The 21,351-nt window shown below is 48.6% G+C and overlaps 1 protein-coding gene across 3 annotated transcripts in view; it reads left to right on the plus strand.

Moving 5' to 3' along the window:
* The window catches only part of ITPR1 (inositol 1,4,5-trisphosphate receptor type 1), a 163,504-nt gene extending 142,572 nt beyond the window's left edge, over positions 1-20,932 (plus strand). For all 3 annotated transcript variants that reach the window (XM_030458159.1, XM_030458158.1, XM_030458161.1), the window contains 5 exons: positions 1,353-1,492; positions 2,771-2,936; positions 3,416-3,576; positions 14,576-14,737; positions 19,503-20,932. In XM_030458159.1, coding sequence (XP_030314019.1) covers positions 1,353-1,492; positions 2,771-2,936; positions 3,416-3,576; positions 14,576-14,737; positions 19,503-19,589 — 716 coding nt within the window. In that variant the 3' untranslated portion in view covers positions 19,590-20,932. The remainder of the gene's footprint in view (positions 1-1,352; positions 1,493-2,770; positions 2,937-3,415; positions 3,577-14,575; positions 14,738-19,502) is intronic.
* The last annotated feature ends 419 nt before the right edge of the window (positions 20,933-21,351 follow it).

The raw sequence follows: 21,351 nt of genomic DNA on the forward strand, positions 1-21,351 counted from the left end.
CTTATCAATTTGAGAAGGAAGTGAGGCAGTTACCTTCTTGCAAAGTTTATTATTTTAAAACATTAGGCTATTAAATGTGATCTCAGAGGATAATGCCCTGTGAAATATGGAGCAGAACATAATTTATTGTTAGCATTATTCTATCTAGCTAACTAAGGAACAAGGTTTTAATATCACAGCAGGAAGTACTCAGTGGATTAAGGAGACAAGGGTAGGTTTGGGGGGGGTTGAGATCAAAAAAGTGGATGCAAGGTATTACTTGTGACACAATCACCAGCCTCAGATCGGGTATTGAAACATTTTGGGTTTATTTTCTAGAAAATGTAATTTACTTCTGGGAGATTTATGGCTCTGAGAGGCAGACAGAACACAGCTATTGCTCTGTAAAGTGGAACTCTTCATGGGCCAAGGTTTCAAAGGTCAATAATGGCCACAAGCCCCTGCTCACAAGAGGAGATGGCTCTGTTTTGCTCAAGTGTCCTCTTTAATAAACTAAGGTCCAGCATGGATCCCAGAGCAGCTGCTTTATTAAGCTCTGGTAGCAGTGTGCTGCCTCATGTATACTCTGGCTGCAGAAAGGAAAACTCCAGAGATATTTTTATATCCTAACTAACCTGATACCAGGGTCCTACGAAGCCAGGGATATCAGTGATGCCCAAACCTTTGGCCATTGCTCTGCCACCTTGGGTTTTGGATAGTTCTGGATTCCATGGGGCCTTTCTGAGGTGTCCAGAGGAAGGTGGGGTCTTCTCCTGGACATTCTGAATGGGGACAGGGGGAGTAGCTGAGATCAGGTCATTAATTCCAGCAGTTCTGCAACTGAAGCAGGGAAGTTGGAGGCTTCAGCCCAAGGCAGAGAGGGTCAAAAGAAGCGTGTTACTTTTTCAGTGACATGCTGTTTCCCTGAGCAGTGGTATTTTAGCCATTTGAACACTCCAAGCTGAAGTTGCCATTTTGAGTGCAGCCCAAAGGCTGTGCAATCTGTCAGGCACCAAGGGAGAGTGTACGAGGCAACACTTTGTCCTCTGAGCTGTCAAAAAGCTAGGATGCTGTATAAACAGGCAGCTGGTGATCTGAGCTGTTCATGCTGACAGAAATGGAAAGAGAGACTTAACCAAGTCAAAGGCAGCAGTTCAAGCACAAAAGAAAAAGTGGTGGGGAGAGAAGGGCAGGCTGGAGCCCCAGCAGAGCCTTGCTCCCATGGGCAGCTCTCTGAGTGAGAGCTAACAGGGGGTTGCAGCCCTGGCTGGAGACCTGGCAGGTTTTTGCATAAGCAGTGAAAGATGAGGAGAATTGTTTAAAACTGGTCTTCTTGCCTTTGAAACGTGTCTTTGCTTGCTTTGTGTGAACAGAAGTGATTGCTGAAGAAATGGAGGAAGAGAATAAGGAGCATACGTGCGAGACGCTGCTGATGTGCATTGTTACTGTACTGAGTCACGGGCTGAGGAGTGGGGGTGGAGTAGGTGATGTGCTCAGGAAACCATCCAAAGAGGTAAATTATCACTGGATGGGGGTGGAAGGGTGATAACCATGTAGGGGATCTGGTTCTGCTGGGGAAAATGTGTATACGCTCCCCTTCAGCAGCTGTAGAATACATCATGACCAGAAGGGACCAGAATTCCCCTCTGGGTGATATGGAACATCAGATTAAACAGCAGCCAGTTCAAACAGCCTCCTACCCATCCTTTTCTTAAGCCTTTTTTAGCTCGAGGGCTGCCCAGGTTGGAGCCCAAAGGAGGAACACACATGGTGTAGCCAGCAGTCTGGGCTTTGGGGGTTCAAGATTTGAAGCAGGGAGTCTGAGCCAGTGAAGGGTAAGAGATGAGGTAGCAGAATGAGGATGTGATGCAAGTGTTTCTGTGGGCAGCATCCCTAGGGAAAGGGAAGATGTGCAAAAAAGGTGTGGATGAGACAGCAGGGAGCAGGCTGGGTTGGAGAAGGGACTGTGGGAAGGCAGGATGTTGTTTGGAGACCTTGCCAGGCAGGGCCACTCAGAGCAGCAGGAATTTTTCATAATGCCCAAAGCTGCCCATGTAGCTCCATTTTTTTATTTGTTGTCTCAAGCTGTCCTCTGGTCATGCCCCAAAGCCAGGCTGGGGGACAAAGGAGCAGTCTTTGTCAGAGTGAATGCTCTTCTTTATTATCTGCAGTTTCAAAGAGTTTTCAAATACTTAGCCTTATTTGCAGCTTACAGTGGTTAAAAAGTTACATCATTCTTAATAAAAGCTGGGCACCCTACTGGCAGGGGGCTTTTGAAAATGGGATTTAGGTGTTTGGGTATTCAGATCTGCAAGAAATATGAAACAGAGGTGTTGGCAAGTCCAACTTTAATGTCCCCGCACATGGCTGCTAGCAGAAACAAAAGGAATATTATTAAATTCCAGGAAAAGACTTCATGGTCAACACTGAAACCATATTGATATACAAGCAGATTAATTATCAGGAGGTGATTTGGATGGGCCTGCAGGGTGGGGGTCAGGAGAGAAGAAATTTCAGTGTGTGTAAGGAGAGGGATAGCAAGCAGAAAGAGCAGCTCTGTAGGGATCACATACTGGTAACTGACTAATGGGGCTTCTCCTTCAGTCATCTGGTGTTTCAGTTTCACTTGATGCTTTGATTTGTACATTATGGTTGGAGAGCATCAGGAATGGAGCCTCTAAAGGGAGGGGTTGTGGGGCAGCATCCTCTGCTGCTGAGCTGAGAAGAGCAAGGGCTAAGGGGTAGCTTTGTGTCTTCTCTGTGTTCTTAATGACTAAAATACGTCTTGCAGGAGCCTCTCTTCGCTGCTCGTGTGATATATGATCTGCTCTTCTTCTTCATGGTCATCATCATTGTCCTTAACCTGATTTTTGGTGTGATCATTGACACTTTTGCTGATTTAAGGAGCGAAAAGCAGAAGAAAGAAGAAATTTTAAAAACAACTTGCTTTATTTGTGGTGAGTGTGGAAACACCCTTCAGAATGAGGGCTTGCTTTGTCCCAGTGAGAGGGAGCTGCAGCCAAGCAGGGCACTGGAGCCCTGAGTTACTGCCTGGCCCTGCCTGGTGTTTTGGGTACCACACACACACAGGAGCCTGGCAGCAGGAAGGGATGGGGAATGTGTGCTCAGCATTCCCCTTTTTCCTGAAATCCTGAGTTTCTGTTTCTCTTGTGCTTCCAGGAATACTTCCCTCATGGAATGGGAGAGGTTTTCTAAAGAACTGTGTTTTCCACAGGCGTAGTGTTGAGCAGTGCCCGGGGAAGTTTGCCCTGGGAATGGGGCTGCTGGGATTATCTGGGGTACTCAGGGTTTATTTAGGAAGGATTGGGACTGGGAAGAAGAGCAGCAGGCTCTAGAAACAACTCCTGTGGTTCTAGCTGGTTTTCTTTGTCCCAGTTCATAAACACTAAGGGTTGTGTATGTGTCACTCTTGCAGGTCTGGAAAGAGATAAGTTTGACAACAAGACAGTCACCTTTGAAGAGCACATTAAAGAAGAGCACAATATGTGGCATTATTTGTGCTTTATTGTGTTAGTGAAAGTGAAAGATTCCACTGAGTATACAGGACCAGAGAGTTACGTGGCAGAAATGATCAAGGTGAGTTTGGAGCTGGTTTTCTTTTTTTCTAGCTGAGGCCAATCTGCTGGCAAACCTGGGAAATACACGAGGCTGAATTTTACTGGTTTTGTTAATACCAACTTGGAGCAAGACTTTTTTTTTTTTTTCTACACCAAATACCTTTCCTTTTAGAAGCATCTTCTAGATAATACACTTAGGATGTACTTGGCAAGAGAGCCTGATAAAAGGAGAGCTGCTGGCAGCATACTGCAGGGTGCTGCAAGTGGATGGTGCAGGCAGGGACACTCATGGGAGCAGCATTGCAGTCACCCAGGGACTTGGGACCATCTCCCTGCAGCTTCCCAGCTTCTGCCCCACTCCTGGTGTGTGCCAAAGGCAGGGGCAAGGAGCAGTGCCAGCCAGGTAGCCTCTTGAAATGGCTTGAAATGGGGTGCAGAGAAGCTGTTCTGCTTTGACAACTGGTGGTTGAGGCAGAGTATTTTCAATCTGATGAGAGGTGTAACAAACAGGTCACAACCTGTCCTGGTGTAAGTGTCTGAGACTGACTTGTAGGATTTATTGTTATATGATTTTAGCTTATTATTATTGTAAAACATTAAAATTAATATCTGCTCAATTGTGAGGCCTTTTAATGAGAGAATTAAAAGCCTTATCTCTGCCAAGCTGCAGGTTGAGTTCCTGGAATTAGATCCTAAACCCCAATTACTAATTTGTGTGTCTTCTGGCTGGTTAGCAAAAGCTATTTCTGATTTATAATGTTTCAATTAGTTATTTCCTTAGTTGCCTGCAGACAGATAAACAGCAGAACACTTTTATTCCATGTCTCCAGCTTTTTGGCTGCCAGGGCACAACCTCCCTTTGAGAGGGCAATTTGTTGTGGTCCTGTCAGCATCTGAACCCCACCAAGAGCTCTTAGGGGTTAAATGTGTTATTTTGGGGTCACTAAAGTGTGTGTCCTCGTTCTGGATTTCTGCCTCAGTAACGAGGGCTTAAAGAAATCTTGTGAGCAGTCAGGTGATAGAGGATTAGCAGAGTGAGATAAGGAAGTCCATCCCTGCTGCTTTCTAGTCTGATTTATGTTGCTCCCTTTAGTTATCCCACTGCAGCACACATTATTTTCAGGAGGAAGCACTGTGCCTTTTCAAATGTTTCTCTTTGTAAAAGACAACTTTGTGTTGTGTTAAAACTAGGGTTTGTTTGTTTGTTTGGGTGTTTGTTGTTTTTGTGGTTTTTTTTTAGAAAAAGTTCCAATCAACAAACAATTGGTTTACAAATTCTTATTTTAGATTAGCAGTGGAAAATAGGTAAGAACTGAAAACCAGTCACTGAATATGCTTGCAAGAAGCACAAAAACTGGAGAACTTTTCTCAGAATTCCCATCCATGGCAGTGTCAGCAAGGGCTGAGCAAGAATATGGATAAATAATGCTCAGACCAAGGCTCTCGTGCAGATGTGACTTTGTATATGCTCTAGCTGGGAGGTTCCAAAATGTGCCTTGTAGCTGCTGTTTCTCAGCATTTCATGAGCCAGTTTTAAACTGAGAACTGGCAGCAGGTCTCACTGGTAGGAGCTGTGGAATAGGAAGTGAATTTGCTTTGCACATCAGTGCTGCCACGAGCCAGCAGAGGCAGGACCAGAGCTGCTCTGACACCGTAGCTCTGGGCAGCATCTCCCAGATGACATTCCTTAGGACTCCTCTGGAAAAGCTTCCTCTGAAACTATCAATTTTCTATCCATTGTCCCTCAGCACTAAAAACGTTAGTTTCTAGCCTGAAGTGTAAACCATGATGAACATCACTCTCTACCAGACCTGTTTTAAATATTCCTCTAAGAGCCTGAAATCCTTTTTTCTACCCAAGGCTTATCTAGGAGTAACTCAGGGTGTGGTTCATCTGCCACTGAAGCCTTCTGCCTTTGTTCCCTGAACCCAGGACAGGCAAAAGAGGGAATCTTGGAACCACATCAGTGTTTACAAAGGCTGAGATTGGAGGGGGCTGTTTATGAGGTGTTTGTCCAGAGGGTGAATGGGAACCTGGGGGTTCCTGATGCTCATAGCAGCCAGACTCCTGGAAAACCTCCTCATGTCGTGGTGAGATTGAAAAGGGATTTTCTCCCCACATTTCCAGACTGAAGGTGGCACTGTAACATCTTTGATAATGACAAAGTTGGGGCATGTCTTTTCCATGGGCTGTTAGGTGGTGCCATTGTTGAGCTGCAATTTCTAGTTGAGGGTAAGGGAGCATGATGTGCTCCCAGTCATACTGTGATGACAGAACACACCTCAAATATGCCTCACCTTTCCTCTGAGTCCCAGCAGAATATCTTCAGAAAACTCTTGGATTTCTGCCTTTTGACACTACTTAAAAAAAAAAAAAAGAAAAATTTCTCTGCCATTTGGTATGTATGGGTTGTTCTGACACCACAGAACATGAAAAAAACATAAACAACAACAGCAACAAAAAAAACCCCACAAAAACAAAGCAAAAAAAAAAAATCCAACCCAAATTTAGGACACGAAAATTGTATTCACCATCAGTTGCATCCAGTGCTGCTTGTGGAGTGCTTTAAAGATATTTTAAGCACTGTGGTATCAAAAGAAACCTGGACAATTTAACTTATGCTGGTTAGTGAATATTCAGAAGCTTTAAGAGCAATCTTGAATTTTGATGGTGTTTTTTTTTTTTTTTTTTTTTTGTCTAAAAATAACGTGTGTAGAAAGGCAATTTTGAGGCTACCCACTGTACCAGAGATGGTAGAGCTGAATCCTGCCCAGAGAATTCATCTTGTAGCCTATAGGAATCTGACCTAGCATAGAAAGAGATTGTAGCCTTAAAAATCAATGATTAACTACAGTTCTGTAGTGAATTTTATACTTCTTCAGGGAGAGAAGCTCGTTAAAGTTAAAAGGCAGCATAAAGAAGGAAGTCAACAGTTAAACTTGGGAACAGGAGCTTAAGGTTTATTGTATTCTGAATGGGGAAAGTCTGATCCAATTTTAAAAGAAGGCAGTCACCTGACAAAATAAAATCTAACAACTGTACTGGCTTGTTCCTATACCTCCCATAACAGTTTTTCTGACACAAATATGGCTCTGTTGGTGCTTGGGGTCTCGGGTGATTTCTGTTGAAGTTCCCTGTGTTTGGAGCCCTGTGCTCATCTTGAGTTTTAGCCAGGAGGTCTGGAAGTCCTGGCCAGTTTGTACCCCTGTGAGCAGGGAGAATTATTCACTTCCATCAGTGAGGTGAGCCTGGTCCTGCTGTGACAGGGGATGCAGAGCTTGGGATAGTTAAATCTCTGCTGGAAGATGGGGGTAGATGCAAGGGGGTTGATGGGCTTGCTGGTTGTGTGGGATTCAGGAGCTGGTGCAGTCAATCAGCCCCTGTCCTGCTGTCTGTACCTGTGCTGGGGAGGCTGAGAACCTTGTGGATGCCAGGAGATGGCAAACAGAGGCTTGGCATGGAGCAGCTCCCTTCAAACTGCTTTCTGGAGCCACCTCCTGAGGTCTGTTCATTAACACGGGCAGGGCTGTAGGATTTGAGGAAACCTCTGGTGGTCACAGAGCTGGCCTTTAATTTAGTTCCTGGTGTTTCTGCATCCCTCCTGACGGACCTGGCTGCTGGAGGTGTGTGTGGCTACATCACTGCAGATGTGCACTTCAGATAAGGGAGGCTTGGGGATGGATCAATGCTTTCTGAGAAGTGTTTCTGTGGACAGAATGCTAATGGTGCTGGGGAGCTGGCAGCCCAGTGCCTTCCTGTTTCCCAGGAACAAAGGCACATGGTTCAGCTGCTGGGTGGCTTTGTAGTCACCAGGGAAGATCAGGTGATGTCTGAATAATCCCAAGGGTGTAGGAGGTGGGGGGGGATCCACTTATCGTGTTGGCCAGACACTGACATCCCCACCCAAATGACTAATGTGAACTCCGTGCAACTCCCTCCAGATTAGTCCATGTTAGTGCCTTATCTACCCATCCTGCCTTCAGAATTTCTCCTGCAGTTTTTGCTGCATTTGCCTGCAGTTCCTGGGGCAGCCTCAGCAGCAGCCCAGCTGTCACCAGAGCCTTGGCAAAGGCCTGCTGCTAACAGCTGTCTGCAGGCATTCAGAATATGCAAAAACCTCTTGCTCTGAAGCTTGAGACAGAGAAAACCACATGCACACCTTGGCTTTCTTTGCATTCAGAAGCTGCTGTGCATGCAGCTGCAGTGTGCTGACAAATATTTGCATGCACAAGCCTTGCATACCCTCACCTGGGGGGCTGCAGACACCTTCACATCAGCATTTGGGCAGGATGGGCAAGAGCCACACAGCTGGGAGGGATTTTTAGGCACACAGGTGTGCATATCAAAAAATAAGTTTTTAGCACAGAGCTTCCTAACCAGCTCTTGCAGCTTCCACAGATTTTTCACCTAGGGTTGCACCAAGCAGGGTGAGTGTCACTGAGCTTTTATTGCAAAAGTGAGGCAGAGGTGTAGGGCATTGCCCAAGCTCCCATATCAGGAGAGATGGTGCAGAAGTCCTTGAAGGAATTTGGAATGGAAATGAAAGCTTAAAGACCTTGTTCCATCCCCTAGCTGACCTCTTTGTACAAAACTGGAGGTTTAAACACACCACTGGGCTTTTTGTCTTTTGGGCTTGAGCTATGTGCTGTGCCACAATTGCAAATTCTCTTCTTTACTGGGTGTCCAGTGTAGCCTGCAGCCTCAGCCAAGATGTGGCCTCCTGGTAAGCAGGGACAAGGCTTCATCAGTGTCACCTTTTACCACCACATTCCTCCTGAAGTGCAAGTTCAACTGGAAACCTCTCCTTAGGTGTTCAGCACCCAGCCAGGGCTGTCACTGCCCTCTGGAACTTGGGGCTGAGTGATTCACAGCCTGCTCCAGGCTCACCTGATGGTGGCCTCCAAGGCTGACCCTGTCCCCAGGCCTTAGATCCAATAAAACCTGGCTATAACCTGGTTGGAGGTGGCCAAGGCTGGGTCTGGACTGCAGCACCTGCAGGGGTGACAAGTGGCAGGCAATGCTGCTGCAGACCTGAGGCATTCCAAAAGGGATTTAAGGATTCCATCACTGATGAAAGGTGTGTAGGGAGCTGAAGTGACACTGAGAGAGCATCAGGCACTGAGTTGGTGACATTGGTGTGTCATTTGTGCTTGGCAATGCTGTACTGTGGGGTAGAATTGGATAGAAAAGTCTTGTCAGATCAACACCAACCTGGCTGCAGATGCAGAAGAGAGCAGCCCGTGCAAATAACTTGTAGGCAGTTGCTTGGTTATAGGTGAAGAAATGAGGGGTTTGGGGGTTCCTGGTTGCAGTGGCACTGGGTACAAGCTGGGAAAAGGAGGGCTGAGGAGGTCAGCATCCAAACTGGAGCTGAGACTGCCTCGTTTGGTGATACCTTCCCAGCAAGCTGCATCTTGAGATACCATACCAGAGTTAGCCAATGTAATTACAGGATTAAACAATAAATAACAGCAGAGGAATGGAAGAGCCAAGAGGTGTGTTTGGCAGCAGGCTGCTGGAAACACTGTGTCATAGGCATGGGTCCCAGCTTTGCATTTAGATAGCAAAGCAGCTTGTTCCACCCTTGAAATCAGTGTGGAAGTACAAAAGTACAAAGCCAAGCTGCCCAGGGAGCAGTGGCTGGTCAGCCTCCTCCTCCCCACCCAGCCTGAGGGTGATCTGGAGGTGTGCAAAGCAACCTGCAGAAGTAACCTCCTGTTCCTGGCTTTCTTGTGGCCCAGTTCTTGTTTTTTCCCTGGCAAAGCACCTGGGCAGCTGTCCCTGCTGGGACCACGGGGTTGGCATCCCTGCTGCCTAGTCAAGGGTTTCAGTTTGCTGAGTGTGAGGCAGAAAAGTGCCTGGATAAGGGAAGAGAGAGGCCAAAGCTTGGCCCAGTTCCCTGCCATGGTTTGTTTGGATAACATCTTGGGATGCAGGAGCATCCCAATGCAGCTTGCAGGGTGGGCACTGTGTCCTTGCTGGCTCCAGCAGCAAGGGGGGAAGGTTTCCAGCTGGAAACCATCAAGGGTGATATGAAACCACTCAGTCTGCAACGCTGGGACAAAAAAGTCCCATGGGGCTGCGTGTGCCCAGGAGGTGGCCTGGGGCTGTGGCATGGTGGCTGTCCCCTGAGTCAGTGCTGCCACCTCCTCGGTGACAGAGCCTGTGACCCCCATGCCACAGGGTGCTGCAGGGGCCTCTCAGCCCACAGTGGGTGCATTGTGCAAGGGGAGGTTGGTGAGTGCAGCCATGGCCACCAGCAGCTGCTCGTTCAGCCTCTGCACACTGAATTGTCCTGTCCTGCCCATCTGATGGGGGGTAAGGTGTCCTGCTTAAAATGCAGATCCCAACAGCCAGAAGCAGGTTGCTGCAGAGAGGTGACAGTGTCCTTCCTGCAGGAGGAAAGGGGTGACCTGGAGGGGTTCCAGTCAGTGGCACCAAGCTGAGGGATGCTTGGTGGGGTAACCACAGCTGGAGTGAGTCAGCCACAGCAGAGCTGTCCTGGGGGTCATCATGGATTCCTACAGGGATGTGGTTGTCTTCCACCTTTAGAAATGGTTTCTGTAAGTTCCAGGTCACTTGCTCTGCACCAGTGCAAAAAGCCACTGAGGGATTTGTGGCAACAGTGAAAAGGAAATTAAAAAAAAAATCATTGGCTTTCTACCATCATCATCCCGTTCAAAGACATGGTGGATATGAGGCTTTAAAACTGCTTTTCGTGTGGAGGGGGCACAGGGTCGAGTGCTGTTTTTTTGCAGAGAGGGGAGGAGTGGGGCTTGGTGTGGGATCAGGAGGAGAGAACCAGCCTGGTGTGGGGCTTTCTCCAGGAAGCACAGGAAAGAGCCATACGGATTTTCATCTCGCCACAAACAAACAACAAAAAAATTCTTTTCCAGAGCTGTTCACAAAGGTGTTTATTAGCTGTCCGGGTATGATTTTTAACAGCTCATGACAGGAACTGCAATTTGCTGCTGCCGCCTTGCCCTGCTGAAGTGACGGCTGCCGGGCAGCCTTCCCAGGGCAGGTAGAGGGATTTATTTTGACGAGCACTGAATTATTCGCCCTTCAGCACCCCATAAATATCAGGCACAGCAGTAGCTGAGTAAAAGCAGCCCCGGCAGCAGAGTCGGCGACTTCCTCGGGGCGGGTGGCGGTGCCGGAGGTGCCGGAGGTTCGGGCCAGCGCCGGTCCCGCCGTCAGGAGGAGCAGAGCTAATGCAGCTCTTGGCAGGGCTGGCCTGGAGGTTGCCTCAGAAACCTTTCTTAGAATAAACCCTTTGGCAGAAGCAGGGAGGGAGCAGGCGCTTCTCAGAATGAATCGCATCTGCATCACGCAGCGCCGCTTCCTCTTTTTTTTTTTTCTTTTTCTTTTTTTTTCCACTTTCCAATGGCGGACGGTCAGCATCGCCCCCGTGTCTGAGATTTAATGATGCTGCTGGTTACCGGGAGGGACTTTTCCAACTTTACCTAGAAAAGAGCTAACCCGAAAGCCAGCCCCTGTGGTTAGCTCGGCTTCCGTCAGCGGCTTGGCTCAGCCCGGCTGCCCAGGGCAGGGGAAGCGGTGCCGGGAAGGGGGAGCTGCCCGCACACCGGGCGCGGTGGAGAAGGGCATCGGTACGGGGGGTGCCAGCAGCAGGGATGGGGACAGGCAGGGACAGGGAGCACGGGGGGACCTGCCCGCCCCTTCCCAGGTGGCTCCCTGCCTCTGGAAACCTGGCCAGACCCTCCAGTGCAAGATGTAAGGTTGCATCTTTGCAGGCACCCCGGTGTCAGCTGAAGCTCAGCAGAAATTAGATCGTGGAGATCTAAATCTTTTCTCCTGCCCTCAGAAGAGGGAGGCACTGACTGACCTTTTTGCACCCCTGCTTAGTTCCCTTTTCACCACCTCACCTTGAGACATCATTACCTATTTTATTACCTATTTATTTAACCCCTCCAGCACAGCCAGGGTGTTGGGGCAGAAGTCTGCACTTAAGCAGGATGGGCACCCCCAGCTCCTCAGCCTCCTGCTGCTGGTGGAGGTTGTAGGAACAGTCTGAAGGTCTCCAGAGGGGATGGGTGTGGGATGGTGGGTACACAGAGGAGGAAGAGGAAGAGCTGTGTCTCAGCGAGCTCACTGGTGGCTGCTATCTGCATCCCTGCAGTCTGACCTGCACATCTGCAGGGTGTTTGTCCAGGCTGCTTGTGTGGAAATCCTGTTACTTCTTGCTGCCTGGCAGATGGACACTTCAGGTGAATTTTGGGCAGCAGGTTATATGAAACCCCAGGGGGGCACAGGCTGGCTCCAGCCCCATGGTCCAGGCAGTGTGATGGGGACAGGTCCTGCCCTAAGCCTGACTCTGCACAGAGAATTTTGGGGGCCTCTGTTACATCTTCTGAGGATGGGTCAGGACTCAGCAGGGGTATTGCCAGCTTGAGGCTCAAAAGGGAGCCCTGTCCTCTCTGCTCAGAGACCTGCCAGGGAGTCTTCTCTCCTTTCCATTAGCCCTCTCCTTTCTCAGCTTGCAGAGTTCCCATAGAATGTTGTTGGGTTTAATCTTTCACCATTGCCACGAGAACTAGGGAAGCACTTGATTGTTGTTTTTTTTTCAAGTGAAAGCCAAGATTTCCCACAGTTAAGAGGTTTCAAGAGCTGGGGCTTTCAGAAAACCAGTGAGTATGAAACTTCTGCCCAGCCTGTAGAAGCTGCCAGTGCTGCAGCAGTTGCTGGTTTGATGCCACCATCTGAGGTTGCCCATCACCTTCCCTGCCTGTGGTGCAACTGTCTGCAACCTCTCTGGCAGCTCCTCCAGCATTATAGCAACCTTCTAATATCTGAAGGGACCTACAAGAAATCTGGGGTAGGGCTTTGACATGGGTCTGTAGTGAGAGGAGAGGGGAAAATGGTTTAAAACTTGGAGAGGGGAGATTTAGGTTGGACATCAGGAAGAAATTCTTTAATTTGAGGCTGGTGAGACACTGGAACAGGTTGCTCAGGGAATCTGTGGCTGCCCCATCCCTGGCAGTGTTGAAGGTTGGATGGGGCTTGGAGCAACCTGGGCTGTAGGAGGTGTCCCTGCCCATGCATCAGGGAACTGGATGAGATTTAAGGCCATTTCCAAAAATAAGGAATGTGCAGGAGCTTCAGGGCTCTGTGCTTGCATCTGCCTAGAAACCTCAGGACATGGACCTGAGGGCCCAGGTGAACCTGTGAATATAAATTGCTTTATAATCTAATTTGCTTTGTCCTTGGAAACCTCTGGTCTGGAAAAGAGCAGGGAGGGGAAGAGCCCTTGCTTTAGTTTGTTTTCCCTGGCTAGGGAGGGGAAATATTTTCGGGGGGAGGTGCTGGACCTGAGCAGGAGTGATGAGCCTGCCTTGTCTTCCCCAAGGATTTTACTGCTGCTGGAAAAACACAGGGAAATGTTGCCTGTTCCTACTATTAAATCTTAATTGTGGGACTGTCGTTCCCTAAAGTCCAAAATATTTTGGCACTTGTCTCGATGAAGGCATCTTTTTTTTGTACATATATTTTTTCCTTTATTAGCAGAAACCATCTGCCCTATAAACAGAGATCAGGAGGAAAAAAAAAAAAAAAAAAAAAAAAAAAGGCTTCCTGGCAGTTTTGCATCATGTGGGGGAATCCTGTGGTGCAGTGCATGGAGAGGACCTACCTTCTGCCCTGTCAGCTCAGCAGCAGCAAACTGCAGGCAGATCAGAAGCAGCTAATTTAAGATGATAAATCTTGGCATCACATCTGAATTGCAGAAAGGACGAGACTGCAAATCTCTGTAGAGGTGCACAAGCCTGATCTAAGCAGGGCTGGATGTTCCTGGGGATGAGTGAGCTTGGAAGGGGGAGAAAGGGTTGGAGTCAGAGATTTGAGCTGGGAAGGGGAAAAAGCCAAGGAGAGCTCTGCAGTTCCCCAGAATCCAGCTGTGGGTTTGAGGGAGCACCCAGGGAAGAGCCTGCAAAGTGGGGCCAATGTTGGTCCCTGTTAATTAGTGATGTTGATGGATCTTTGGATTGGGATATTGTCATCCCTTAGGCTATGACCTTCTTATCAGGTTTGTTTAAAATATTACAGTTGTTTCAGTGTCACCTGGCAGAGAGCATTCATCCTTATCTCACCCTGCATTAGTGTAACTTCCATTTTAGAGAGAAGCTCCAACGTGGGAGGAGAACCAGACTAGATAGGAAACCAGCTTGGTGTTGAAATCTAAGGTGTAAAGATGCGTTGTGCACCCCTCCTCCTCCTCTTTTGTGGCTTTCTATTCCTTTCCTGCTTTTATTTCTAATGCCACTGGTGTGTAGGTGAGAGTCTGTGTGAGCCTCTGCATCCACAGTAATAACACAGAGCGTGTCCACTGCAGTTCCTGGCTGCAACTGGAACATGGGATATCAGAGAATTTGTATGCCTGAGAGACAACTTTCATTACAAGCAATTCATTTTAAGTTCATCCCTCACACATTTTAGCCTGAACTGGTCAGTCTAGAACACAAGTTGGAGTATTTTTTTTTTCCTTTTCATCGAAAAGGAAGTGCTTCCCCTCTGAAGGTGTTAGGTAGAACTTGGCTTCTTTCATTAGAGAGCACAACCAAACAATGCTTGACCAAAAAAGCCAACCAGTTTGCTTTTATCAGCTGAAAAGTTCTCAATAAACACAAATGAAAAGGCTGTAAGGTGGCAGCAGGTTTCTAGCACTGGGATATGCTTGTCCAGACACGAAAGCCATCCTGGTTTAATGTCCAGTGTCCACATGTTATCCTGAAGTGGGTCTGAAGAAGAAATGGTTGGGGAGAGGGAGTTTCTGGGGAGGAAGAGCCAAGGGTAACCATTAATTTTCAGCAGCAGTTGTGTCCTTGCCTCTCATGGGCATCTTTGCAAACTTTCCAATAGGATGCAAATGGAAATAACTCCAGAGCTCAGGTGTCTGAGGAATGTCCCTGCCTGGCATTCCAGGTCTGCCTGCACCCAGCCACTTGGGTCCAAGTTTGCATCTGGGAAACACTAATTGTGAACTCGTGTGTGATCCTCAGGAGAGAAACCTGGACTGGTTCCCCCGGATGAGGGCCATGTCTCTGGTGAGCAGCGACTCTGAAGGGGAGCAGAATGAGCTGAGGAACCTGCAGGAGAAGCTGGAGTCCACCATGAAGCTTGTGAGCAACCTCTCTGGCCAGCTGTCAGAGCTTAAAGACCAGGTAAGGAAGAGCTGGCTGGGAGCGTGTGGCCACACACAGGTATGGGCAGGACAAAGGTCCCACAAGCAGCTTGTTCAAAGTGGTGTTTTACAGCTCTGTGGCTTCTGCAAACCCCAGGGAGAACTTTTCTAAAGTAGTTAATCTTCAGGAAAGAACTGAACAAACAAAATGTCCTTCCAAAACCCCCTGGCTTGCAGTGCCAACCGAGCCAGCATAGTCCAAAGTGGTCACCTCCAGAATGGGGAAAATTATGGGTTTGTTTTTTTAAAAAAAACACAAATGGAAATAAACTTAAATCAGTCATGGCTGGTGCAGGGAGCCAGAGTGTTTGTGTCAGTGGTGGTGTTAGGAGTTTTAATCCTCAGACCTTAGCACCAGCCTGCAAGCCAAAGGGTGTGATGTTGCTGCCAGATGTGCTGTGTTGCTGTGGGGACCTCAAAACCCACTGAGAAACCAGAGAAGTCCCTGTGTGGTTGGTCTGCACTGCTCCCCTGGGCTGGTGCTGCTGCTGCCTCAGGTACCTCCTGCCTGCTGCAGGTACCTCCTGCCTGCTGCAAGTACCTGCTGCAGGTCCCTCCTGGCTGCTGCATGCTCCAGGCTGCAGCACAGCCAGCTGTACCCACAGAAGGTGGTATGTTCCAGCAGGTATCACTGCTGTCTGACACCCTGCAACAGGTTGCTGAGGGATTTTTTGGTGCAGCAAGAGTTTGAGGACTTGTGTGAGGACTTTTGGCTTGGCTGGAACTTGAGGGGATGGTGAGGGTTGTTCCCAACCCCAGCCATGGCTCCTGCAGAGGCAGCAGGGCTTTATTTCATCTTGTCTGTACCCATGGGAGTGAAAGAGAAAAGGCTGTTGCCTGCCCTGGTGGGAGCTGTTTGTGGTGGCAAATTGACTGGCTGCTTATCTGTATGGATTAATAACTAATAACCTGAGCCAGATGGTTCAATTAGTGAAGTTTGCATAGATATGGGCACTGGATAAAATGAATTGCTGACTTGCACCCACTGGTATCCCAGGGCAGCTGATGGCCCAGGAGTGCCCAGCAGGTTTGATTTGCTGTCTGTTCAGATGTGCTTTTCCTGCTGCCAGGCAGCTGGCACAACTCTCTCCAGCACTGATCAGATTCCCACTCCCCATCTCTGCCCTGGCCTGGGCTGCTTTCTCCCTCATCCATCTCTCTTCATGGAGACATGAGTCTCTGGGAGGCAGCACCGACTGGGAGCCCGGCTCCCTGCCTTCCGAGCAGGCTCCGTGTTCCTGATGGGGCTGGGACCTTCTGCCCCACTCCCCAGGGAGCACAAGGAAGGGATTAAAGCCCAGGATTGGCAGCAGAAACCATGCTGCTCTTGGCTGTAATTAGTTTTCAGAGGCTGTGCCGTGGGCCCCTTGCTCTAGTTGGTTTGGAGGATGGAGGATCGGAGGCAGTTGCTCTTTTGTCTGCACTTTAATACTTGCTGGGTAGTGGTTTTGCTGTTTTGCCTGGAAACAATTATCCTGAAGCATGTGTCTTGCGTCTTCTTCTTGAAGGGTCTGACTCAAAGTGGTCTGCAGTCACCAGGAGTCTTTCCATCAGCTCCAGCCAGCTCTGGAGCAGAATGCTTTTCTTTCTGAAGCTTGCAGCTCTTGGCTGACCGAGCGCTAAAAACCCTTCTCACTCTTTGTTAATGTAAGAATGAGGGATTTAGCTTTTAGAGAGCTATTTGACTGTAAAAGCAACAGAGGAAACCAGCTTCATTAGTGTTGTGATAGCTCTTAGGAATTCCCCTAAGTACCGTTATTGAGAGCCCTGCTTAAGTTGCAGGATGCTCCAGTTATGTGACAAAACCAGTATATCCCTCCTCCTGCTCAGGAGCTGTCTCCAGGAAAAGGAACTAACCCGGGGAAGTTTTATTTGTATTTATTTATTTGTAATTAAATAAAAGGAAAACCTCCCATTAATTTGCTTTTCAAGCTCATTAGGTTTCTGGAGACTGTAATTGTTAGAGCCTGAAATCCAGCGTGACGCTCTCCCAGAGAAGTGCTCCAAGAGCCATTAAAATCTTGATCACTTTAATTCTGTGCAAAAAGATTACAACATAATTGTCTGCAGCAGCAGGGGATTAGATGTAGTCACCCAGAAGCCCTTTCCAGCTCCCTCCTCCCACGTCAGGCAGTGTGAGGTGCCTCTGATGGACGGTGCCTCCTCTCTCCAGACTGTCCCCATATGCCAGCCAGGACCCCTGACCCCTGTCACTGCAAACGTGGCTCACAGCTGGAGCTGGGTTTGGCTTTGCCTGTCCCTGTGTGTGTGTTTGTGGCATGTGTTCTGCTGGTGCACCTGGCACGTGTCCTGCTCCTGCTCCAGGAGTTAACTCCAGCTCCCCTGCAACCTTTGGAACGTGGCTGTGCAGCTCCATGCCATCCCTGGAGAAAGAGTCCAGCTTGACTCAGGTGAACCTCAAGCCCCTCAGTTTTGTTGCTTAATCTCACCAGCACGACTGCAGCACTGACAGCCCCCCTGCAACACGTCCTGCTGAGCTTTTGTTGCCTTTTGGCTGAGGTGTGCAGGTGCTGCAGCTGTAAAGCTTTGGCATCTCCAGGTAGATGTGGCAGAGATTGAAGATGCTCCCTCTTGCAGCCCTGTGCCCTCTGGATGAGGATTGTGCCTCTTGCAGGATTAGTGATGTTCTGCATTGGTATTGCAGTAACATTTCTCTCTGTTTTGCATTTGGTTGCTCTTTGCTCTTCCCTTTTTTTTAATTTTTTTTTTTAAAGGCACCTGGTTTAGGTACACCTGCACTAGGCTGCACTGGCCCTTTTTCTACACAGCATGAAAAATCCCTTAGAGTCTCTTCTCATCACTCTCTTTTTCTTTCCATTTTTGTTTCACATGTCCTCTAAATCCAGTTTCCTGGCTGCATGCAGTCCTGGCTCTTGCTCAGAGCATCTGATCACCTGTAAAGGGGTGCTCCTCTAATGAAGTCCCCCTTGCCTCTGGCATTTCCAGCTTGGGGTCTGTCTTAGGAATGGTTAAAAAACAAAAGTCCTGGCTGGTTCTGAGACTGGGGAGCAATGGGAAAACCCTTTGTGAGAAGCCCTTTGTGCACAGAGCCCTCCAGAAGTGTGGTGCAGAGGCCTGGGAGGTGTGACTGTCCCCAGGAGGCTGTGGTCATCTTCCTGGCAAGGAGCAGGGACAGTTCTGCTCTTCTCCCTTGGGCTTCACTTGAGCTTAATTATGGTTTCCAGAGGAATGTCTGAATTTCAGCCTTTCCCCAGGGGCTCAGGGGCTGTAATTACAGCCAGCCCCAGTGCAAGCAGTGCTGTGCGGTCTGTGGGACACGAAGGAGCCTTTTAGAGGTGCCCAGAACTGTCTGTTTGGGACCAATTCCTTTCCCCACAGTGAACTCCAGACCTGAGGTTGGTCTCCAGGCTGTGCTGGGATGCCCCATGTTGGAAGGCTATGGGGTGGCTCTGGAGCTCTTGGGCAAGGATGAGTGGATGAGATGTGTGAACAGGGCTGTCTGCCTTCTCCTGGAGTTGCTGCCACAATTGGTTATATCAGCTGACATTTGGGATTTACCCTGAAGAAAAAGTAGAAAAACAGCAGAGGTTGCCCAGGGAGATGGTTGAGGCCTCATCCCTGGAGATGTTCAAGGTGAGGTTTGAGGAGACTCTGAGCACCCTGATCTGGGTGAGGGTGTCCCTGCTTAATCCAAGACTGGATGACCCTTAGAGGTCCCTTCCAACCCAGATTATTCTATGATGCTGTGATTAAGTCCTTGAAAATGGAAACAATTAACTGCTAGGGTTGTTTGGAGGTGTTAGAGGGGTGCCCACCCCGAGGGCAGGAGCAGCAGCAGCAACGAGACCACACGATGGTCTGGTTATGCATTTGCACCACGTTGCTCTGAGGCTGGGGGGTTCTTGGTGGTGGCCAAGGAGCAGTGCTGGGCTCCCCTGGGTGGCCCAGGGGTGAGGTGTTGTCCTGGCATGCTCCTCATCCAGCTGCTACAAGCCATCCCACGTGGCAGCTCCTCGGAAGCCAAAATGCATCCGCAGAGGCAGCGGTGGGGAGGTCCTGCAGGGATCCAGCTGCTGGAGACCTTGCCCACGCCCGAGCTGCTCCTGACGTGGCCTCTTGGCTTATGCAAGCTGTCTGAAACCACCCAAGGCTTGGAAAAAAAAAACAAAACCAAGAAGGGAGGGTGGGATTGTGGCTGTTTTCAGTATCAGTGCTAAAAAGCGAGGATGCGACCTCAGGAGCTGGTGGCACTCAGCAGGAGAAACGTTTCTTTATCTGATGGAGGAGCCCTGCCAAGGATGGGGCTGCCTGGCAGTGAGGTGGTTAAACCCCTGTCCTGCCCTGCCTCTCGGCTCCTGGCAGATGGGGAGGGATGTTGGCTTGGGAGCTCTTGAGTCTCCTCCAGCACAGACAACAAGGGTATTCCCAGCCTGACTTCAGGGCTCGCCCCTGGTTTTTTTTTTTTTCCACCCTCTGCGTCTCGTCTGCCTCGCACCTTGGATGGGTGACAAAGAATGTCTGAGGGGGGGGAGGTTTCTGGGAGCTGCTCTCCTCGCTGGCCTTGCAGAGCAGCAGGGAAGGTGATGGATGTGCCCCAGGAGCTGTGGGTGCCTCTGTGCCGGGCGGGCGCTGGTAGCGAGCGGGTTGCAGAGCAGAGTCCAACCACAACAGGAACCACAAGAGGAACCACAACAGGCAGCCCCGGGCCAGCTGACGCACGGGAAGCCTCTGGGCCTAATGAGCAAACTTCTTAATTTTTCCAGATGACGGAGCAGAGGAAGCAGAAACAGCGCATCGGCCTCCTCGGACACCCCCCGCCCATCAATGTGAACCCGCAGCAACCCGCCTGAATCCCAAGGGATCCTCACCCCCCTCTCCTGACAGCAGGAATGATGCTAAAGCCAGGGTCCAGATCCCACCTCTGAGGCTGCTGCTTCCCTGTACGTCCGGTTCATTTTGTAAATAACCTGTTTTTATACTGTCTGTATATGACTGCTACTATATGAAGTTCTGGGCATACGTATTGTAATTAGAACTGCTGGCACGGGAAGGAGGTTAAACTTTGTGCCAAAACTATCAAAAAAAAAAAATTGCCTTTTTTCTTGGAAGGACTAAAGAGAGCACCTGAATTGCACTTGAAGAGAATATTTGACTACGTGACATGTATTTTGTATTAAAAAAAAATAAAAATAAATAGAATAGCTAGTATTTATGTTTTTATACAATTGTGCAATATGAATTATGCAATCACAATACATTTGTAACTCCTGAATGTCCTGAAGGGAGTGCACATCTTTGAATCTGGTGTGTTAGTACAATGTAATAAATGGTATAAAATTACAGGTGTAAATGAGGCTGCTGCAAAATTGTGTTCCTGGTGATTTTTCATACCCTTGGACATTTTTGTACCATGTGTGTAAATAACTTGCAATGCCGTATCTGTTGCCTCTTCCTCCCAGAGATAACACTGGGAATCCATGAGCTGTTCAATTGGTATCAGCTAAAGCAAAATATTACTTTGAAGCTTCCAAATGGGGAAAGCAGGAGGTATTTTTCAAGTGAATTCCTCAAAGTGCTGAGGCTAGAAGAGCTCAGATACCAGGTTTTTTAAATGCTAAGATTTCTTAAAGGGAACTTTTTATGCAAAATGAAGTTTGGGATGAGGATGCACTACTGGTGAGTCGGTGCAGTCTCCTATGGGCATTTTGTGCACTTAAAATGTATCCTGAGGCTGTCCAGGCTTTGCATTCTCAGTGTGTAGATCCTTTCCTTTTGATTTTTTTCTTAGAGACCTCTGTGCCTGCTGAAGCTTTAGCAAACAGGCGTTGCACCGACTGAAAGAAGACTTTTACCCCATTAGGACTGTAGCTGAGCACTGACATATGTAATGCTTGTGAGAGAGCTGAGGTTGGGCTGTCCCAACCCTTCCACTCCCTCTCCCCCTCCATTCGGTCACTTCCTTTGGTTTCTGATTCTAGAGTATGAAAGGAAACTTTTTTTTTTCCCTCCCTTCTCCAATCTGTTCCATAGTTTTATACATGGACCTCATTTTACAAAAGCTACCTTCTCTGCAATACTGTCTACAAAAAAAAAAAAAAAAAAAATTAAAAAAAAAAAAAGGCTACAACCAGAGCTATGAAAATTTGTAAATGCATAAATATAGGTATTTAAATAAATGATGCAAAATACTCTATGGTCAAAGGCTGCTGGTGGTTTGTCTCCTGCTCCTAAGAGGAGTGTGGTTGTGTTTGCTGCTGTTTGCCCACGTGCTCTGGAAAGCTGAGGAGCAGCAGGGGCTGTGCAGGGGAGCACAGGGCTTCTCCCAGCTCAGAGGTTGGGCTTTCCTCACCAGAGCCACTGCTTCCTCCTGGGACAGCAAGTGGCACTGGTGCCTCTGGAACCTCCCCCACCATCCCTCCAGTTTTGGATGCTTCTGATTCTTCCCACTGAAGTCTGCGAGAGTTAAAAAGAAAAAAAAAACAAAACCAACCAACCAACCCGACCCTGCTGCAGCTCTCCAGGTGTTGTGTGCACAGAAGTGTTGCTGATGATGTGTATTTGATTAAGATGGAGCAGGAACTCCATGAATCACCTTCAGTCTGGTAAGTCTTC

This window comes from Calypte anna, chromosome 12 (genome assembly GCF_003957555.1).
Source record: "Calypte anna isolate BGI_N300 chromosome 12, bCalAnn1_v1.p, whole genome shotgun sequence".
NCBI lineage: Eukaryota > Metazoa > Chordata > Aves > Apodiformes > Trochilidae > Calypte > Calypte anna.